Here is an 18,689-nt window from a genome sequence, read left to right as displayed (position 1 = left end):
ACTACTTTTGATTTTTTGATTTGCTCCAGCTGTCAGAGAGCCGTCTCGTCCACAGCCAAGAGCGGGTATTTTCCAAGCCTTCAACTCTGGATAAGCGAAACGAAACGAGATATGTGATGTGGCCATCATCAGTGCAATCCAAATCTCTGGTTGCTGCCGCCAAATTATCGCTTTGCGCTGGGAAACGATTCCTCGTCGGGTATCCAAGTCGCAAATGCCGCCCCTCTCACTCGTCCTTTGCCGCAAATAATGCCCTCCACTGCATCCCTGCGGAATGACTCGTGCTCGCGGGGCTTGCTTTAAGCTCGACAACCTCCTTACTCGACACCCATCGCCTCATTCCAGCATGTCGGGTCTTTCAGTCACTTGTCGAGATTGCTCCGGTTGATCGTCTACCTGGGGGTGGGATCCTCATCCAGCATGCAGGCGTTCTCCAACATGTTGGTCCACTTGCCGCTGGTTCCAGCGTGGCTGTGCTTGAGGTGCTGTCGGAAGTGGTCTGCGCGGAAGAACTTCTTGCTGGCGTTGCACTCCCGGAACTTGTGAACCTCTTGCAGGTGGCGGATACGCTCCTCCCAATCCTGGTCCGTAGCATGACGGGGTGCCGTCGCACCAGGTCCCCGGCCGTTGCGCGGGAATTCCTCTCCACAGTAGCCGCAAGTGTCAGCTTCTCCGGGTCGGTTGGTGCTGTCGTGGAAAGCGCGGTCGTAACTGTGCAGAGCCGAGCAGCTCCAGCTGTGTCTGCGTACGTGGAGACTGTTCTGGTGGCGTTCCGCTTCATTCTTGTTCTTGAATCGGTTGCCGCAGAACGAGCACTCGTACTGCTTCTCTGCCTCGTGTGCGCTATGTCTGTTAGTGAATTGTCTCGTGCGCGTTGGAAAACCCGAACTTACTGTAGCTCTTCGGCCGTCTCGAACTTCTTTGGCTTCTTCGGACAACAGTCGCACATGAAGAAGCCCGAGATCTTGGCGCTGCCAGGCTTGCCAACCTCGGCGAGCTTGCGCGGGGAAGCGAGTGGCCTGTTTTCGCTGATGGTTCGCTGGTGAGGCGCACGGGACAACGAGCCACGAGGTGAGGGGTTCAGCGACATGGACGCACTGTAAGGCGAGCTGCAGCTAGGGTCGGTGCCGTTTGGTGAAATGCCGCCAGGTGAGATACCGCCGGGAGATGCACGTCCATAGGAAGACGCACCCATGCTGGCGATGCTGCCAGTGAGCAACGACAAATTGGAGCTGTAGGAACCGGCACGCCCACTGGAGGACACCGAGGTTACAGACCCTTGCGGGATGACGCTCAACCGGGGCGTGGGGGAGCCTCTCGAGTTACCATCGCGGCGACGCATCAAATCGCCCTGGGTCGTGAAGCCAATCGGCACACTGTCGTCGGGGTCGGCCGATGCGCGGCGCTTGACTCCTGCACCATCATAGTGCGCTCGCAATGGGTCCTCGATACGTAGTCTTTTCATTGAGTTGGTCTCCTCCATCTCCATATCCTCCACCTCGTAACTGTGCGAAGATGCATCGTCACTGTTGTTCCTTCTTGACCTGGTAGGCGGCGAGTATTCTTGGCCCAAGTGGAAAGGCTGGCTTCTTGGTGAGGGCGTGACGGCAGAATGAGGAGGAGTGTTGGTGTAACTGTCGGGCGAATCCAGCACGTTTGTCTTCAGGTGATACGGCAGTGTCGCGGAGGGCATGGAAAGCGGAGATCTCAGGTCACCGGACAATCTTCTCGAAAAGGGGTCTGTGGAAGAAGCGCTAGAGGCACTCAACAGAGACACGTTCGGTCTGTTATCAAAGGTCTTTAAAGGGTCGAGCTTCTTCTTCATGTCGGTGAAGGCGTCAGCGCCGGACTGGAACTGGAACTTGTTGTGGTGCAGTCCGAAACCAGCACTAATGCTTGGCAATGAGCATTCGGATCTGCAAAACATTGGCTCGTTAGCACATTGAACCCAAGACTGACAACAAACATTGGCTGCCGAGGTTGTAGAGGCCGACTTACCTAGACGAGGCCGAGCCCATGCTGGCATAACCCTCATCTCGTTCGTGCCTGTAGCCTGCTCTCTTGTAGTGAGGCCTGTCATCGAAGCTGCTCAAGCTATCGTAGCCACCGTGTTCCCTAGGGCTGTAGGATGACGGGTCGCGGTGGTATTGTCTGGGCTCCTGTTGAGGATGCATGGGACTTTCAAAAGGCATTCGTGGAGGAGGTAACGGGGGCGGCGCGTTGATTCCTCTGTCTGAACCAGGAATGGATACGGCAACAGAAGACGAGTACATGCTGAACGGGTCCGATCGGTCGGAGGATCTGGGGTTCGAATCTATAAGGATGCTGGGAAGGCCAGCAGGCTCCCTGTATCGTGATGGCGCCTCCATGGTGTCGGCTAATATCTGTGCAATGACAGCTGAGGCTTTGTGACAATCACAGCTGAAGAGGAGGCCACTAAGGTTTATAGTGACGGCAGCACGGGCGTCATGGGTGATGCGCCAGGGGGAAAAGAATTGAGATCGCGACGGGATACGAGATGTGTCCGAGGCCAAGGAGGATGCGGTGCAGGCCGTGGGTGGCGATGAGGGTCGGGTTCGCCGTTGGTTGGGGCTGGGGGCCAATGCCAATCCAATGCAGGTCGAGAGAGAAAAAGAAGAGCCTGTCTGTGTTGTTGTTGGTGGACTGTCTCCCTGGACGGAGCGGGCGACTTGGAGAAGAAAAGACAAGACAGCGGCAACGGGAAACAGGCAAGCCGACCGGTACTGGAATGGGAATTCGAAAACGAAGTCGACGAAAGAGGTCGTAGTTGTACACGGGACAGGGCGAGTCTGGCGATCTATTCGCAGACAAGACAGGTAGAAACAGCAGAGGACCGGACGGCGTCGAGGAATGCGAAGTGCAAATGTCGTCGGAGGAAGAGGAGTGGCTGGTGCTGGGGTGGGCAGAGTTCGGGTCGATGTCGTGGGGAGCGGACAGCTGAAATAAGAGGCGATGTGTGACGACGCCGCTGAACCCCGGGGGGCTTTGAGGCAAAAAGAGAGGCGACAGGTCGACAAGGTATGGGCGGGTACTGCTTCTGCAATCCTTGTCGAGAGTACCCTACCTTAGACCTTAGCAGTGGGCTGTATTCTGGGTAAGGTACTTGAGCCAGGTACCACCCAGGATGTGCGAGGGCAGGGCAAGGTAAGGTACTTGCTCCCAGGTCCAGGACCAGGTCGGGTACGGCTAGGGGAGGGTAAGGGTAAGGTCGGTAGGTACCTAGCCTGGGTAGGCAGTCCAGTCAGTGGTGTCAAGGGTGACAGGTGAAGGAACAAGGGAAGCGTACGGTGGGCGTGGAAAGGGCTGGCGTGGTAGGGCAGGTGGAGATGGAAGAGTGAGGAGGAGAAGAAGAAGAAGAAGCCCTGCTCGTGCTGGTGCTGGTGCTGGTGCTGGCGTCGGCAGCGGCAAGCAGAGCGCCCAGTAAGCGGTAAGGGTCAGAGGGGGGTGTGCACTACACTTCTCTCTCGGCTATCGTTCGCCCTCTCTCTCTGTGTCCGTCTCCCGTCTCTCGCCCTGAAAAGGTGTGTGCCGTAGGCAGGTACCCTTCGCTGTCGTTCGGTCGAGGATGGGAAGAAGGAGGAGGGCCAGCCAGGGCAGAGAAGAGCACAGGGGACAAAGTGCCGCTTTTCCTTCCCCTTCCTTTCCTCAAGGAGACAGGTCGATAGATAGCCAGGTCGGACCAGTGCAAGGCCCAAGTCAGGTCAAGACAAGGAAGGACAAGACAATACAGGAGGACTGAGAGCCTGTCTACGCCGTAACAGTATGTAGATGAAGGAGTGCCCGGTAGAGGCAGAGGTAGAGATGGATCGCTGGGTAGGCAGGAGAAACCTGGGAATGAGGAGACGCACAAGACAAGACACGCCCACACGCATACCACACTCACGTACAGCGAGCGGGAGAGGGGATAGGCCAGCACGGATAGGATAGGAGAGGAGAGGAGTGAGTGGATGGGGGGGGAGGGACAAGTTACAACGGGTAAGGTAGGGTAGCGGGAACGGTGTCGGCGGGCAGCCCTAAGAGGAATAGGATGCGGAAGGACTGACTAGTAGCACGCCAGGGAGCCCGACGGTTGGCGTGTGGCTGTTTCTTATGGCCGTCTAGCGGGATGCAAGCACAGAGCAGCGATGCAGCCCTGTCTGTCAATTTTGGGTCGGGGGGTCGGGGTCGGGTTCGGGGGTGCGCGTGGTGCGTCGTGGTCGACGCCGGGGTTCTCTATCCAGACAGGATTTGGGATTTTGGGACGGACGGACGACTTGGGACAGGATCCAGTGTCGATGTCGTCGCGGCTGACGAGGATGAGGACGGGGGACGGCGTCGAGGAGTCAGGACGAGGGACGGAACACAGACGGGGGGACGGGGGAAGGGGGACGGGGGACGGGGGACGGGGATGAGGGACGGGGATGAGGGACGGAGACGGGCTGGCGGGGGGTTGGCTCGGATCGAGAGTTCGAGAGTTTAAGAGGGGGGGTTGTTGTGTGTTGATATTATTATTGTTATGCTGATGACCCTGCGATGTGATGAAGCCCATGCGGCATTGGTGCTGGTGTCGCGGTGCTTCTGTGTTGCTGCTTTTGCCGCTGGTAATGTTGCTTTTTTGCTTTGCGGGCGGCAGGGCACACAAGCAAGCGTACAGGAGCAGCAGCTCAGGCAGACGCCGCAGCAGTTAGAGGCAGGTGTGAGTGAGCGGTGATGAGTGTGCGCGCGCGCGTGAACGAAGTGTGTTGTGTGTGGCAGTGACAGCGAGGACGTGTATGTGTGTGTGTGTGTGTGTGTGTGTGTGTGTGTGACGAAGCGATATGCGAGCGTATATCTGAGAGTGTGCCTGTCTAATGTAGGCAGGCAGACAACCTAGTTCTGTGTGTCTGTCTGCAGTTTGGAGGTCCAAGGCAGGCAGGGGAGGAAAGGGTTCAGAGGTGTTGACAGCCCGGCGTCGATATTGCAGTGAAGCAGAGAAAAGGTATCCAATGTATTCGTAGGCGGATCGGGGAGGCGCCGAGTACTTGTGCTTTATTGAGCAAGCAACCAACAAACAAACTCGTCGTATGTAGGAAGCGGCGGCCCAGGCAGACGGGAAGAGATTGAGAGCAGTCGAGCTTAGTTCAGCTGATCGGCCATCTGTTGCTTCCATGCGCATTCCTTTCCTTCCACGAGAACGAAAAAAGGGACCTTTGCGGGTTGGTCCTGCGGCACGGATGAGGAGAAGCTGCGCGAGGCAGGCGCAATGGGACGGATACCGTGCAAGGTACTTTTTGACCGAGGCAGGCAGAAGGCGTCTGAGAACTTTTCGCGATGTTGTTTGTTGCTGCCTTTTGCAAGTGCTTCCTTCCTTCTTGCTCTGCTGTGCTTTCCTGCGATGACGAAACAAGATGGGGGAAGCCGCCACAAACACCACACGGTCAAGAACGGTGAGATGGAAGCCAGAGCTACGGATACCTGGCCTAGCTAAGTCACCTACGGTACCTTAGGCAGATCACGTACAGATGGAGATGGATGGGGCCCCACGGTCCTGGTCCAGGACAAGGCAAGGCAGAAGAGAATCATCTTCTTCACCGCATCATCAACCTGCAGCCGCTACAACCACGGCAAATCGACGTTACCGCTGCTTGCTTGCCCGTCTGTCCATCTACTTCGTAGGCACGTCGGGCACATGATGCATCATCTTGGTGAGGTCCCCGCTCTCTGGTATCCATGGCCAAAAGGCCATTCGTTGTCAACGACGAGCAGGAGAATGCATGTGCACGAATACCTGGACGTGGGATGATGGCACCGGGAGACAGTCTTTTGGGCAGGGCAGAATGGAAAGCACTTTCCTCGAGGCACCTTGCCTTGCGGCAGGTAGCTCCAGGGGGCCCTATCGGGCTTAGCGCGCCATGCAGAGACCGGGTGGGAGAGGGGAGAGAAGGAAAGAGCAGGGGCTGACGGGCAGGGAAGGAAGGACATGGCCCCCGGAAAGCACTCAGAAGACAGGACAAGACTGGGCAGTCGCATGGTGGGTCAGGCAGCCAATGGAGTGGACCTTATTTTCGGTCCACAGATTGGGCGTTTCCCTCTTTCACGTCCTTTCCTTCACAGTACGGATACCTTCTTTCACTCAGAGGTGAGCAGCAATCGCAAACCGATGGATGCAGCTTCGACGACAGATAGATAGATAGATACCTGCCGCTTCCTTGCCGTCTGGGTGCTTTCTTTCTCAGTTGGGACGCAATGAACGAGACTTTGACTCTATCGTCCTGCTGATGTCTGGGTACCCTCTGGTTATTCTCTCTCTGACCCGACTCAGAAATACTGCCTAATTAGAGTAATCTGAGTAAATGCTGCTGCTGCCGTGTTGCGACGAAAGACACCCTGGCTGATCTTACCCATTCATCAGTCCCTCTGCGCGCATGTCTCTGTGTCTCGCCCTCTCACTCTTCCTCTCTCCTTCGCTCCTGTCACCGCAGAGCGAGCAGTGGTTTTAACCTACATGCTCGGTAAGGCAAGGAGAGAAACGCAGAAGACGACTGGAAGCACACAACTCCACACTCACCCATCGTGGCGTGGGAGGGGGGGTGTGAGTTACCAGCGCACACTCTCTCTGCTGAACCAAGCACTGGTGTGGACACAGCTAGGAGCACACCCTCTTCCAATGAACGCCGCCATGGGAAGGGGTGAAGGACGTTGAGAGGGTGGGGTGTTTTCTAGCCCTGCTGGCCCTGCTGGCCCTGGCTGTCTCTCGCACGGGAAGAACAGAGCGACGCTGGAGGAGTGGGTACCCGACGTCGACATGTCATTGGACAGTCATTGGCAGAGGGTGCAGGAGCACCTGGGACCAGTACTTGCCCTGAAGTAGCACTTTTTCTGAGTACAGGTCACTTGCGAGGAGGGTATCCGTACAGAGCAGGTGTCCCTTCCTTTCCTTCCTGCTTCTCCAAGTTGCACCTGCCTTACAATGCGCCTTCCTCGATTACACTACCTACCTACTACCAGTCGAACCTGCCTACACCGTACTGCGGGCTGATGAGGCACCTCGCACAGAGCAGGCAGGTGGCAGCCAAGCAGGGCAGGCAAGGCCAGGCAGAGCAGAGCAGGGCAAAGAGCAAGACATGATGAAAAATGCCAGCCGGACACAGATACGTACCTGCCTACCTACCTCAGCATCGTGCTGGGTTTTTGGCAAGCAAGCAAGCAAGCAGCAGCAGCAGCAGCTTTCGCTACGCCATGTAAAATCCTCCACTGCATCCAATGCGTACGACGGACCACGGAACTACACGTACTCTACACATGCAGTCCAACAAGTCCATGTCGACGACACTTTGACTGTCTCTCTCGCGATTCCTTTGGCAGCCAGGCTTGAGTCTTGTCAACATGATCCTCTTTTCGGCCCCCCTCCTCTCCCCACGTCCTCTAAGCTCCTCGCAAGGCAAACACCAAGAGTCATCATCGTCATCAACGCCATCAGCATCACTCATCACCCATGTCCATAACCATGGCCTTGCCAACGGAAATCACGATGGCACCTTACCGACATTCTCTGCCTCGCTCTCTTCGCTGTGGGGCAACTCGGGCACTCTCCACGAAGGAGGTATGGAGATGGAGATGGAGATGGAGCCATCTCCAAGTCGAGGTACAAGCGGTACAAGAGTACCCGTACCTCGGAACGCGCCGACAACTCCCTGGGCCCCAGGTACCTGAGACTTGTCAACGCCAGACCTCCGACCTCCACACTTTTCACTGCATTTTCTCAGCCGTCTGCTCGGCCATATGGTGGAGTCTTGGCATCAATCCTGACCACCAATTGTTGCAGTCGGCTTCGTCGTCGTCGTCGTCGTCGTCGTCGTCGTCAACCGTCAATGTCGTTTTCGCTCTCGATTCAAGGTGTCCCGTACCAGGGCAGTGTTTTGCCTCGCAAATTACAGTGACCTGCTGTAGTGGGGTCGATGCCACGCACGTCAACCTCGTCCCGTTTCTACGATGAAGACCAGACTCACCGTCCGAAAGGGCTATGCCGGGCGTCGAAGGCAGAAACACAACATACACCGTGACGGCCTGGCCAGACTTTCCTTGGATGCCGCCTTCAACGACACAGACTATTCAGAATGGCATGTTGCCCGGCATGGACCCATTGGACAGCACTACTGACTGCCTGATGCCCGGTGCCTGGATCCAGCGGGGCCGGCATGGACACGAGGATAGGTGCCTGCTTCATGCCTTAGCGGTTGTTGCTTCGGAGCATCTGAATCTGCGGTCATGCAAGCCTCTGTACGCAGTAGAGGCTCACGGAGCCGCCAGGGCCACGGCAGTCTCCGTCCAAATGCTGCATGTTTGAGATGTTCCGAAGCAACGTGCATCCGAACTGCTGAGCCGACCGATGCCAATGAGACACACTCGATGACTAGCACCATTCAACATCGAGCCTGGACCATCTGCGGCTCCTCTGTGTCGGAGTCTGGAACCATCGCCCAGTCCAAGTCAGTATTCTATGTTGCCAAGAGGCTGCCATCTGGATACGACATCTCCAATATCTCGCTCCCACTTTGGCGCAGAACCGTCTCGGAACGTACACGGACGGGATCAGCTTGCCAGTCCGCCGTCTTCACGGGGCTGTGCATGCCGGCACTTCGTCTCTTCAACCAATCAGCCATCGTAAACCTCTCGGGGATTACGCCGTCAGAACGTCTATCCCTGGGGCCCACCGTTTGCATATCTGCTGTCAGTCAGGTCTGCCCGCCGCCCGGCCAGGCCCTCCCCCTTTCGGCCTCGACGTGCAAGAAGCACACTTGTGAGGTATCTCCTACCCACACGATGCTGCTGCTCAGAACCACCACCACCACCACCACCACCATCACAGTCAGAGAGGGACGGGACGACGGAGCCCGAACTACAACGTTTATGTGCTCACCAGCACACGTCCCCTTTTCATCATCATCCACCTCTTTCCGCGGCTCCGGTTTGGAGTCTGCCACTAAAGAAGCCCGAGTTATCGCTCAACCGCGCATTATGCCTCTGTGCATATCAATCTCCGGCTGGCCATTGAGACTTAGCACCAAACTTATGACGGTCCTTCCGGACTGTATTCCCAATGGAGTAAGTTTCCGTCCCACTAAACAAGGACAAGATATTCGACGGACCATCAGCCTCGGTCCGCACGCGCTTCTACCATCAACTCGACTTCATCGCCGCGCAGCTTACTATTTGACAACTATTTGGAAGCTCGCGAAACCCCCCGTCTGATCTAGCTTGAGCTGCCCCGAACTCCCTTTGTCAAGGCACCCCCAGCTTATGCCCGACGCACCAAACCCCAATCAGGCCCCTATCCGCTTGCCGCATAGCTGGGCACAGAACTCCTGGATTTGATGAGACGCCAGTTGCCCTTGCCGACAATGTTGAAGCACCTAGGGCATCAGTCTCCTCGGGCCAACTTCCAACTTTTGACCAAGCGCCCACGACTCTGTGAAGTCTTCACGGGAACAGCTGCCCGTATTGGAACGACTATTCACCATGTCTCCAAGCGCCACAGATGCCATTTCGTCATTTAGGGCTGACACCGTAATATCCTGCCATCCTGGCGGTACCTTTTTTTGGCTTCTCACCCCAGTCGACTTCTAGCCAGCCTTCTTGAATGTCTTCCTGCTTTCGCCTTACAGAGACGGAGGACCTAGCTCGCTTACCTGCTTACCTAACCCACTCAGAAACTTGCATCCTACGGATACGCATACTTCACTTCACTCGGTCCCTCATGAGCAACCCGGCTTAGCTTTTTTTTTTTTTGGTCAAACGCGCCATCAAGCAACCAGTTCGAACTGTCCCAGAAAGGTGACAGATTGTTAGACAAGACATTGTCGCACATGACTTGGTATGGAACAGCTAGGCCTAGTATCTTTTGGTCGGGACATCGGCGCTTGTAAGACACTGACATGCTTATGCTTGGTCATGCTGCAGCATGGACTTTGAGCGAGGTTTACAGCGTGCATCGTCGTTCCTTTTCGGTGCATCGAACCACCCAGTAGCACCAAACGGCCACGAGCAATCCAGGCCTTGATTGCGGCACAGCTTGCTCATCCCAACTTTCACATGAAGATACAGCCACGCCGAAGTCATCCCTTCCATCGGTGGAGCTACTACCAGAGCTGGCCTACAAGGAAATGCCAAATCTTGCTGTCATTTTTGTCGTCGGAAGTCCATCAACCACAATCCAGTGCGTTTCTTTCCAGAACACGACGGCATGCACCGCACACTTGCCAATCTGCATTGTCCGCAGAGTTTGGTCTCAGCCAATGCCGTGATCAAACCATCCAATTACACTTTTGGAGACTCTCTGCTGTTGTTGCCAAGGGGCCCCTAGACAACTGTGCTCAGTCAGCCACAGACACCTCTGTTCAGCTATGCACGCTACGGAGCTCATTCCGACAGCAGCTTGTCTTGCCTTCACACGTCAGAGACGACACATCCACAGCCACGAGTTGTTGACGTGGAACAGTGCTTGCGTGGTAAGCACGACAAGACCTATCCAATCGAAGGGCAGGTTATCATGGTTTTTGGGGTTGCAAACTCCCACATCAGGCCCGCCTTTGTTCTGTTCATTTGCTACCGCCTGTTTTGGTACGAGTCGAGTCACACACGCCCAGCCTCCTGCAGCGGCACAGGAACCAAAACAGCGCCGGAAGGTGGAGAGCAGTGGCGTTCATCGGCTCCGATGAGGTATGCCCTGCATGCAAGTCTTCCAGTCTCAAGCGCCGCGCCCTATTCCTACTGTCGAATGTCATAGTCAACATTCCTTGTCTCATGACTGATCACCTTACTGGTGGACAATCGTCGTCGCGCGAGTCATCCTAAGACTCATATCGAATTGAAGAAGGAAAAATTCTGAGCGATTTCATGTGGCGAGGCCACAGCCAGCGACCTTCATCTCTGACCACATCCGCGGAGACTGGGAAACCAGAAGCCAGTCGACAGGATTTTGCTGGAGGGATTCTGAGGCGGCGTCGCACTAGGACGATTCGAGGCGGTAGTCCAAGTCTACCCCTCTCAGCCCTACACCGTTTAGGCCTCTGATTAGCTTCCTGCCACCAACTTGGCGTCAATATCGATGCAGGGATGCTCCCTCATGGCTCCGGGCGGAGACAGGGCGCTGATCTTACCGGTGCGAACCACTCGTGCACATTGATCGCAATCGGAACATTGTCCCTCCTGCGGGGAATGGGCGGGCAACGGATTGTTTGACACGATAACGAGACCTTCGCTCGAGGTTGCAATCCTCTCATGCCAGCGACCATCACCATGTTGGATTGCCAAGTATGGATTGGCAACCTTGGCAACCTTCAGAGACTGAGACAGTGATTGGGATCGTTGCGAGCGCTTCGGGATACAGCTTGTCGTTGCCCCAAAGACCCCAGCTCTTGTGCGTCTTATTCATCAGTGGGAATGGTTTGGCCCAATCCCATCGGCCCTCCTGTGTTTCGAAGGCAGATGAAAGGTAGTATTCAGCACGCACCCGAATGTGTCACACAGCGGCAAGTTCCCCAACCATTCTAATAATAATTTATCTTCAGGCCCGACTCCCGGCCGTAGTCGCGGCGAGCGACCTTTTCTGGGTGACTGGTTGCAGGACTCTTGGATTTCAATGGACCGCATCAACAATGAACAAAATGGTCGAGTTTGGCAGCGACGCCAATTTTGAAGCCAAATCCGCACGTCTTGATCTAGCAGGCGAGTCTAGGCAGGATCCAGTGCTTGTTGCGAAGTTGGCGCCCGTAGGGCAAAGAGGAAACCCGCCGTCGTGGTTGAGGTCGATTGCGCCTCCGCCACCAGTCTGGGCCTGCGCATTATGGGGTTATCACGGACATGTCTCCTACTTCGCTAGGAAAGTAAGCGGCTCTCGCAGCACGAAACTCGGCCGAGATAAGCACACAAACGCTGACAGTCAATGAACTGCTGCATCTTAGGGGCGTTGGCTAACTAATGTCATACTGGATGACAAGCACATCTCAACACTGAAATTGCAAAGCAACGAGCAGCACGACAGCCGCCGGACCCATGAAGAGTTGTGTACAACGCATCCACATCGGGCAATCCAAAAGCCGGCTCTGTCATGGCAGCTTCACATAACTAAGAATGCTAACCACTCAAATGTCTCAGTCGCAACCGGAGTGGTGAATTTAACGGATACAGCAAAGGCAATCCGGAAGAGTCCCCCGGGTCCGATGGCCATTTCCTGACGGCGAGAGGACCCCGGACCAACGGTCTTGCGGAGCTCAGGGGCTTGCCACTGAACCTCAAACCACCGCCGCTCGAAGGGACGCGACTGCTCGATGGCCCCCTCCTCGACTGCACGTCAACGAAGTCGACGACTCATCTTGAGTATCCCCCACATTTTCACCGAGGGCCCGAAACAAGGCGCATCCACCTTAGCGGTTGTGAACGGAGACGAGACGGATGGAATTATTCAAACGTGCGCGGTGTCCCAGGATTGGGGATTGCCACTCTACGCGAGGCTAGCGTCCGGTGGCAGAGCTTGGCAGACAACCTGATCAACAAGGGGGTTGAATGGAAAGTTCTCTGAAAGGGGACGATGCCACGCACACCTTCAATCACTTGTCCTCGTAGGGCGAGCCACATTAGCCGGTTCACCACCATGTAACATAAGGCATCACATCCCAGGCAGTGGGAGTCCCATGCCTCGGCACATGGAGACCCAGAGACCACCCTAGGCGCTGGAGACTGGAAGGCTGTGCAGCGGAGTGCGATGGAGCTTGATGGAGTCGCTCCGATGGGCGAAAGGGCGATGCCTTCCGTATTCGACAGAGCTCCGAGTCTCGTCGCCCAATAGGCCGCCGAGAACAAGAACGGCATGAAACATCACCACTTGTCCGAAAGCCAAAGCTTCGTCCATCCATACCGCAGTACTGCATTGCGCATATGCGACTCAACGATCCAAGCTCCAAGCTATTCATCCCTACGCAGTATTATTGCTGAATCATGACCCGGACAGCCGCGGGGGGCGAGACGGTGCATACGACATCGTGTAGGACACGCCAAAGGGTTGCTTACGGCGTACGATGCACCTCAATTTTAATTGACCGCAGCCATTACAGCACATACCGAACTCGCTCACACCCACAACCCTTGGTATTGCAGATCACATAGGGGTTTTGGCCCCCTGGTTTCCCACCTCCAACTGCCGAGGGTGTTCGCCGGCTTGGCAGGAGAGAGGCACGTCAAATCGCTCGCTGCTTGGGAAAGAATGTGCAACGATCGGCTTTAGTTTGAACGAAGCAACTAATAACGCTTGTCGACTCGCTTGATCAACCATACCGGTGTCTTGATCTCAAGCGGTCAGCTTGAGGCACCGTTCACGGGTGTGCAAGCGATGAACGAACGTACATGGCTCTTAGGGCTTGCGGTTTGCACCGTCGATCGCTTGGACCTGGACGAGTCACGAGCCACGCGACGAGCTGACTCATAAAGATGAGCTGCCATTTGCAGCCGCCCCCAAGCTTCTTTTCCGGTTGTCTGACAGAAGGTGATATCGTGGCTGGGCGGAGATTTGAGGCTGTCAAGTCTTCGATGAGAGTCGACTTACCGTCTAAGCGTCCCCCCGTCATTGGCGTCCTCTACAAACAGGACCTCAACCGATCACGCCCCGGAGATCACCATCGCACTCACATTCCGCAGCGAGGTATCTGCGCAGCGCGGATCACGACTTGCTCGCAGGAAGTCAAATTCCGTTTGTGTTGATCATAGCTTCTAGTCTCGGCTTGAAGACTTCAACGGCCCACCGTCAGCGCGCGAGTTCACATCAACATTTGGCATCCTTTCCACCGATAACAGCAGCACAGCTTGCAGAGGTGTGAACACCTATTAAGGCCTGCGGTGCAGTTCAATGCAGTCAATCCGGCTCCTGTTCAGACCCCCCGTAGATCTAAGTCCCCTGCCGGAAGAGATCTTCCACCCTAGCAGGCAACGCCCAGACCCCGTTGCAGCGCGTGCGTTACATGTCCATTCGAACTTCGAGTAACTTCGTGCTCACTTACACGGCCACGACGCCAGCCTTGTGTCGCACACCCCTATTTCCCATGTTAAGCGATCCAGTAATGGCGAGGGCGGGTTTGGGACGGTGGTGCTGATCAAGAGAGGCCGCACGGATGCTGTTTTTAGCAACATTTCACAGTTTGAAGTAACGCGGAAGACGCGCCCAGATTCTGCGATCTCGACCAACCAGCTTCAGATGCTGTCACATTGTCGGTGACAACCAGCTCCGGAGAACGCGCATCTAATGTCGGCTGCTGAGCAGTGTAACAAGCGCCTAGCAGCGAGGCCCAGAACGCACATGAACCAAACCTGTCCGGGGGTCAATTATCTTTGACCTGGGTCGATACGGATTCCTGGTGGGTCGTGGGGGCCATCTCGAATTCATCAAACCTTGGTTGCGAAAGCCATGTTCCAGCTAACATCAATCGGGATCCAATTTGCGGAATGGCAAGGTCGCCGGGTGGCCGGGTGCCGTGGTATGATACAACACCTCAGAGCGTATCAGACGAGGCGTTGTTCCTTGCAGCATGTCATTGTCCCGCCATCAGTGGTAGCAAATTTACCAGGCCTGTATTACCAGCGCTGCGAAGTTGCTGTAGCTGCCTACAACCTACGCGTAAGCAAGTTGCAGGGCACTATTTCGACTCAGGAACGCCTGTCTCTCCCACGAATAGTTTAGCCTCTCGTTATCAGACAGTGGGTCGCTCGGCCTTCATCTCCGACCTAGACGCAAAATGGCTCAGTCGAGGAGGGACTCTAGTTCAGTCCGTCGAAGATCTTGGGCAACGTTCATCATACCGGACAGGCGCTCAGGCTTGGAACAGGCATCGACGATTACTGAACGCTTAACATTCATGTTTTTTGCGCTTGGTAGCAGCGAAATATCAGTTCGATACTTCTGTGCAATTTGGAATCTGCACTTCTACAAGCTGACTAACTCTCGGTGCTGGAGGCAACCGAAGTGTCCGGGGGCCGGACCCAAAGTCTCCAGCAACGGCGGCGCGCTTCGCCGTGATTGGCATCGGGCATTCACAAGGGACAGAGAGAAAAAAAAATCCTTATAGGTGGCCTCCTCACTCTTGGAAAGGAGAAAGCGCAACCTAGCCCGACTGGGTGTCATTGCATGTCGTCTTCCAAGGCAGCGCGGTCCATCATGCAAGCGACTGACAAAAGACTGGATGTCATTGTTTCTGTCCCTTTGGGTCGTCGGGGTCTGGCCTCGTATCGGCGGAGAAAACAGCAGGGTCGAGGCATGACAAGAGACGAAGGTGGCAGAAAAACTATCAGGGTCCAGCAACAGCGTTGTCCAGATGTATCTGGCTGTTGAAGACAAGTCTGTTGCAACGACACCACCTGGCAAGGCTTAGGCGTTACGCGTTGACCAACGTCGTAGCTGTGGCGCATGCCTGCGAGTGTGGCCGACACTGAATATCGTTGGCTAACAGCGCTTGTCATTCTGACAAAGTATTGTCGAATATCGGCCTTGACATTCTTGGTTTCTCGCCTCTCTGGCGATGGGGAGCACACAGGTCGTGCGACAAACCAATTGCGCATCGGGCGGTGAAGGGCAACCCCCAATCAGTACTGACTCACTATCCAGCGACAGTCTCGCGGAGGAGAAACAAAGCGCCTAAGCCCGTATCACCACAGAGCACCACCGGCATCAGAGATCATCCCCAGGAACACAATGACGCCGGTGCACAAGCAACAAATCACATCCAGCAGGCCATCGCCATGGAATGTCTGCTGGCTGACTCGCTCATGTGTCATATGTTGACTCTCGTGGATAGAAGTCATACCAAGATCCCGGCTAATTGTCCTCAATAACACCTTAGCTGGCCTGCTTCTATGTGACCTCCAGCTGGCCAAAGAAAAGGTCTTGGGGCTTAACCTTGGTTTTGACACAGCGCCTCAAGATGCACTTCCCGGCTCGGAAAATCGGAGCAGAAGGCGAAGCCGGCACCTTCATTCCACGGAACCAAATATTCACGACAACGATGCAACCGCATCGAAACAGCAACTGTCCGACACGAACACATCCGGTGGTGATTGGGGTCTGAATGACGCCGCACAAGCTTTTTTGCGCCATCAATTAACGAGCTGGACTGGATTGTTCAATCGCTCAATCCCGTCATCCTGAAATTGGTACAGGAAAAGGTGTCACCCAAAGTCCCGAGTTCGGGCTGGATGGTCGATACATGCCCATCAAGTTTCACTTGCAACCATTGGGACGCACGTCAGTTTCGTTCGAAGAATGATACGCCCGCGGCGGCAACAACATTGGCTTTGCGACGACCTGACTTGGTCCTTTGTGGCTGAGTAAAAGTCTCTGGATATGTCTCGCTTGGCAATGTTGGGGTTGGAAAGCTGGGGGCTCCCAGCCTGGTTCTTGGGAGAGAAGCGCAACGCACGAACCAATCAAGTACCATGGAAACATGTTTCAATGCTGGCTTTAATCAGCACTTACAAGTGCATGCCGGAAGCAAAGGCCGGAATTGCGAATTCAAGCCTGGAAGGGCAGAGTGGCACGCCACAGATGCAGACCAAGCCCTACGAGGAGACTTGAACGAAGCCTCAGCTTAGACACGGTAATCGGAAGCGAACTGTATCGCCACCGGCTAAGTTGTCCAAGCTTTTTCAAGCATGCGACGTTCCAACGTCATGAGCACTTCAAGGAATGGCTGGAACAGTTGGGTATCTCTGCAGAGTCAGGCTTAGAAGGCCATGGACTCGACCAGGCAAGGCTGGTCGTTTAAGCATGCACAATCAACACGACTCACGCTTGCGCGCTGCGTGTCAACTGTAATAATTGAGTACGTTCGGCCATGCTTCTTCGTATTGCGGTTTTCCATCGGATTGGGTTTCGTCACGGCACCCTTGCTGCTTAGCGCTAATCGCAACGTCCCTTTCCAGGCTCGTGGTCATGTAACAAACGCCATGGTGCCAATTGCCTGGTCCCTAAGCTGACAGCCGAATTTTCAACTGCAGCAGCTATGGAGCAGCACCATGCGTGTCTCGCGTCGGATGGAACACCTACCAGGCCAAGTCTGTATTCGTGTGAGCAATTGTCCTCGACAGAATGCACGACACAGGCAGGCTACTCCAAGAGAAGCCATTGGTAACGTGCAATCAATCACCGGGATTCCAGGCCGGTCTCCCAGACAGACACCCCTGTCGGTCAGCTTGCTTCATTCCCAGAGCTACCACCAACAAAGGCAGGCCGGACTCTCTTGGGTCTGAACGCAAGCACCCGGACTGCATGCCTCTCCAACAGTCAGCCGGAACCACAGGGCTGAGAGACCTCAACGCCCGCGTCGGAGCATGGCAATGAGTTCCTTGCCCGTTTCGGCGACCTGCATGCATGGGCTGACGAGACACCACCACAATGGTTTGGTGCCAGCAGACTAGCTCACCAGAGGCGCAATGGACCATAGTTGTTTCGCCCGACGTGGCAGGGCCTGAACGTCAAAAGTGGCATGTCATGACTGACTGAGAAGCTCATGGGGGCGTGGCTTGAGCTGGTGTCTCGGGCATACCAACACCCACAATGCCGATGGAAATCGCACAGTTTTCGACGGAACTGCTTGTCAGCTCATGAACGCACGCTGGAATGGGGAAGATAGTGTCTCTTCGGCGGTCTCGACCTTCCCCCCTCTTTAGTCTTGTGACTCAGCGACGCTGCATGGGGGTTTGCTTTCTTTTGGTGATGGCACCCTTTTGGGAAATCAACCAGGCCAGCCACTTACACAACTCAGCCTTGCCAGGCATGCAGAACTACAGCGCCAAGAGGGAACACAACGGCATCTTGGGTCTCGGTGATGGAAGAACTCCAAGATTGGCCAGTATCTTCGTTTCAAGATGCGCCTCCATGACAGGGAGACGAGAATGATTCTCTAGACATCACGAGACAGATGCGGGTTCTCGCCTCGCCTTCATCACCCGATACGACACCGCTTTTCTTCAATGCAAATACCCGGACAGTGCTGCATCCTACACGTTGGCATTGAAGCCTGGCGTTGGCTACGAACCAGATAGGGTCACAGGCTGTCCCCCGCGGCAAGCCTTGCCACATTTCTTGCCTTTCACTCCATGGCGGGTGTACTTTGGGGGCGTAACGGCAGATCTCCACGGCCTTTATCGTCTGTCAGCAGCCACTGTGCCTTGAACTTGCAGCCTCGATCTTGGCACTTCGCAACATACACACGATCCTCCGATCCTGTCAAGCCGTATACTGACCAACGAGAAGCCTGGATCATATCTGCAAGCCTGACGCCGCCGCAAACCAGCGTTCGCGTGGACGCTGTGAGTGGTCGCGCTACGTACGTTTGCACCAAGGGGCTAGTGCGTTTTTGAATGACGGCTCAAGCACCAAATCCGCGAGGACATGTCCTCTCTCAAAATTGCTGATACGCAGGTCGCGGGCTGCAACGCTGCGGCCTAAGCACATGGAAGTAAGAACCTCATGACAAAAGGACTTTGAATGAAGTGACAAGCTCATTGTCCGCCTTTCTCTACTTATTTTTGGTGTCGTCGGATTTGGACATTGCAGACAGATCTGCTGGAGGGCGTCTGAAGGTGCGACCTCCCAGCCTGCATGAGCTTCCATGCGCACCTCGGACTTCCTCCTGCTGGTCTCTGTCTGCAGTCAGTTGACGCTTATG

General features: G+C 55.4%; 1 protein-coding gene across 1 annotated transcript; it reads right to left on the bottom strand.

Moving 5' to 3' along the window:
- Positions 1-392: 392 nt before the first annotated feature.
- CGCA056_v014790 (uncharacterized protein) lies at positions 393-2,369 on the bottom strand (the record flags this gene model as incomplete). The annotated part of the gene is made up of 3 exons (XM_037330032.1): positions 393-843; positions 894-1,916; positions 1,999-2,369. 3 exons carry the CDS (start codon positions 2,367-2,369, stop codon positions 393-395), a joined length of 1,845 nt encoding a protein of 614 aa, XP_037171841.1.
- Between the last annotated feature and the right edge of the window lie 16,320 nt (positions 2,370-18,689).

This window comes from Colletotrichum aenigma (assembly GCF_013390185.1).
Source record: "Colletotrichum aenigma strain Cg56 chromosome Unknown KSG_Cg56_contig10, whole genome shotgun sequence".
NCBI lineage: Eukaryota > Fungi > Ascomycota > Sordariomycetes > Glomerellales > Glomerellaceae > Colletotrichum > Colletotrichum aenigma.
This window is presented reverse-complemented; position numbering and strand designations above follow the sequence as displayed.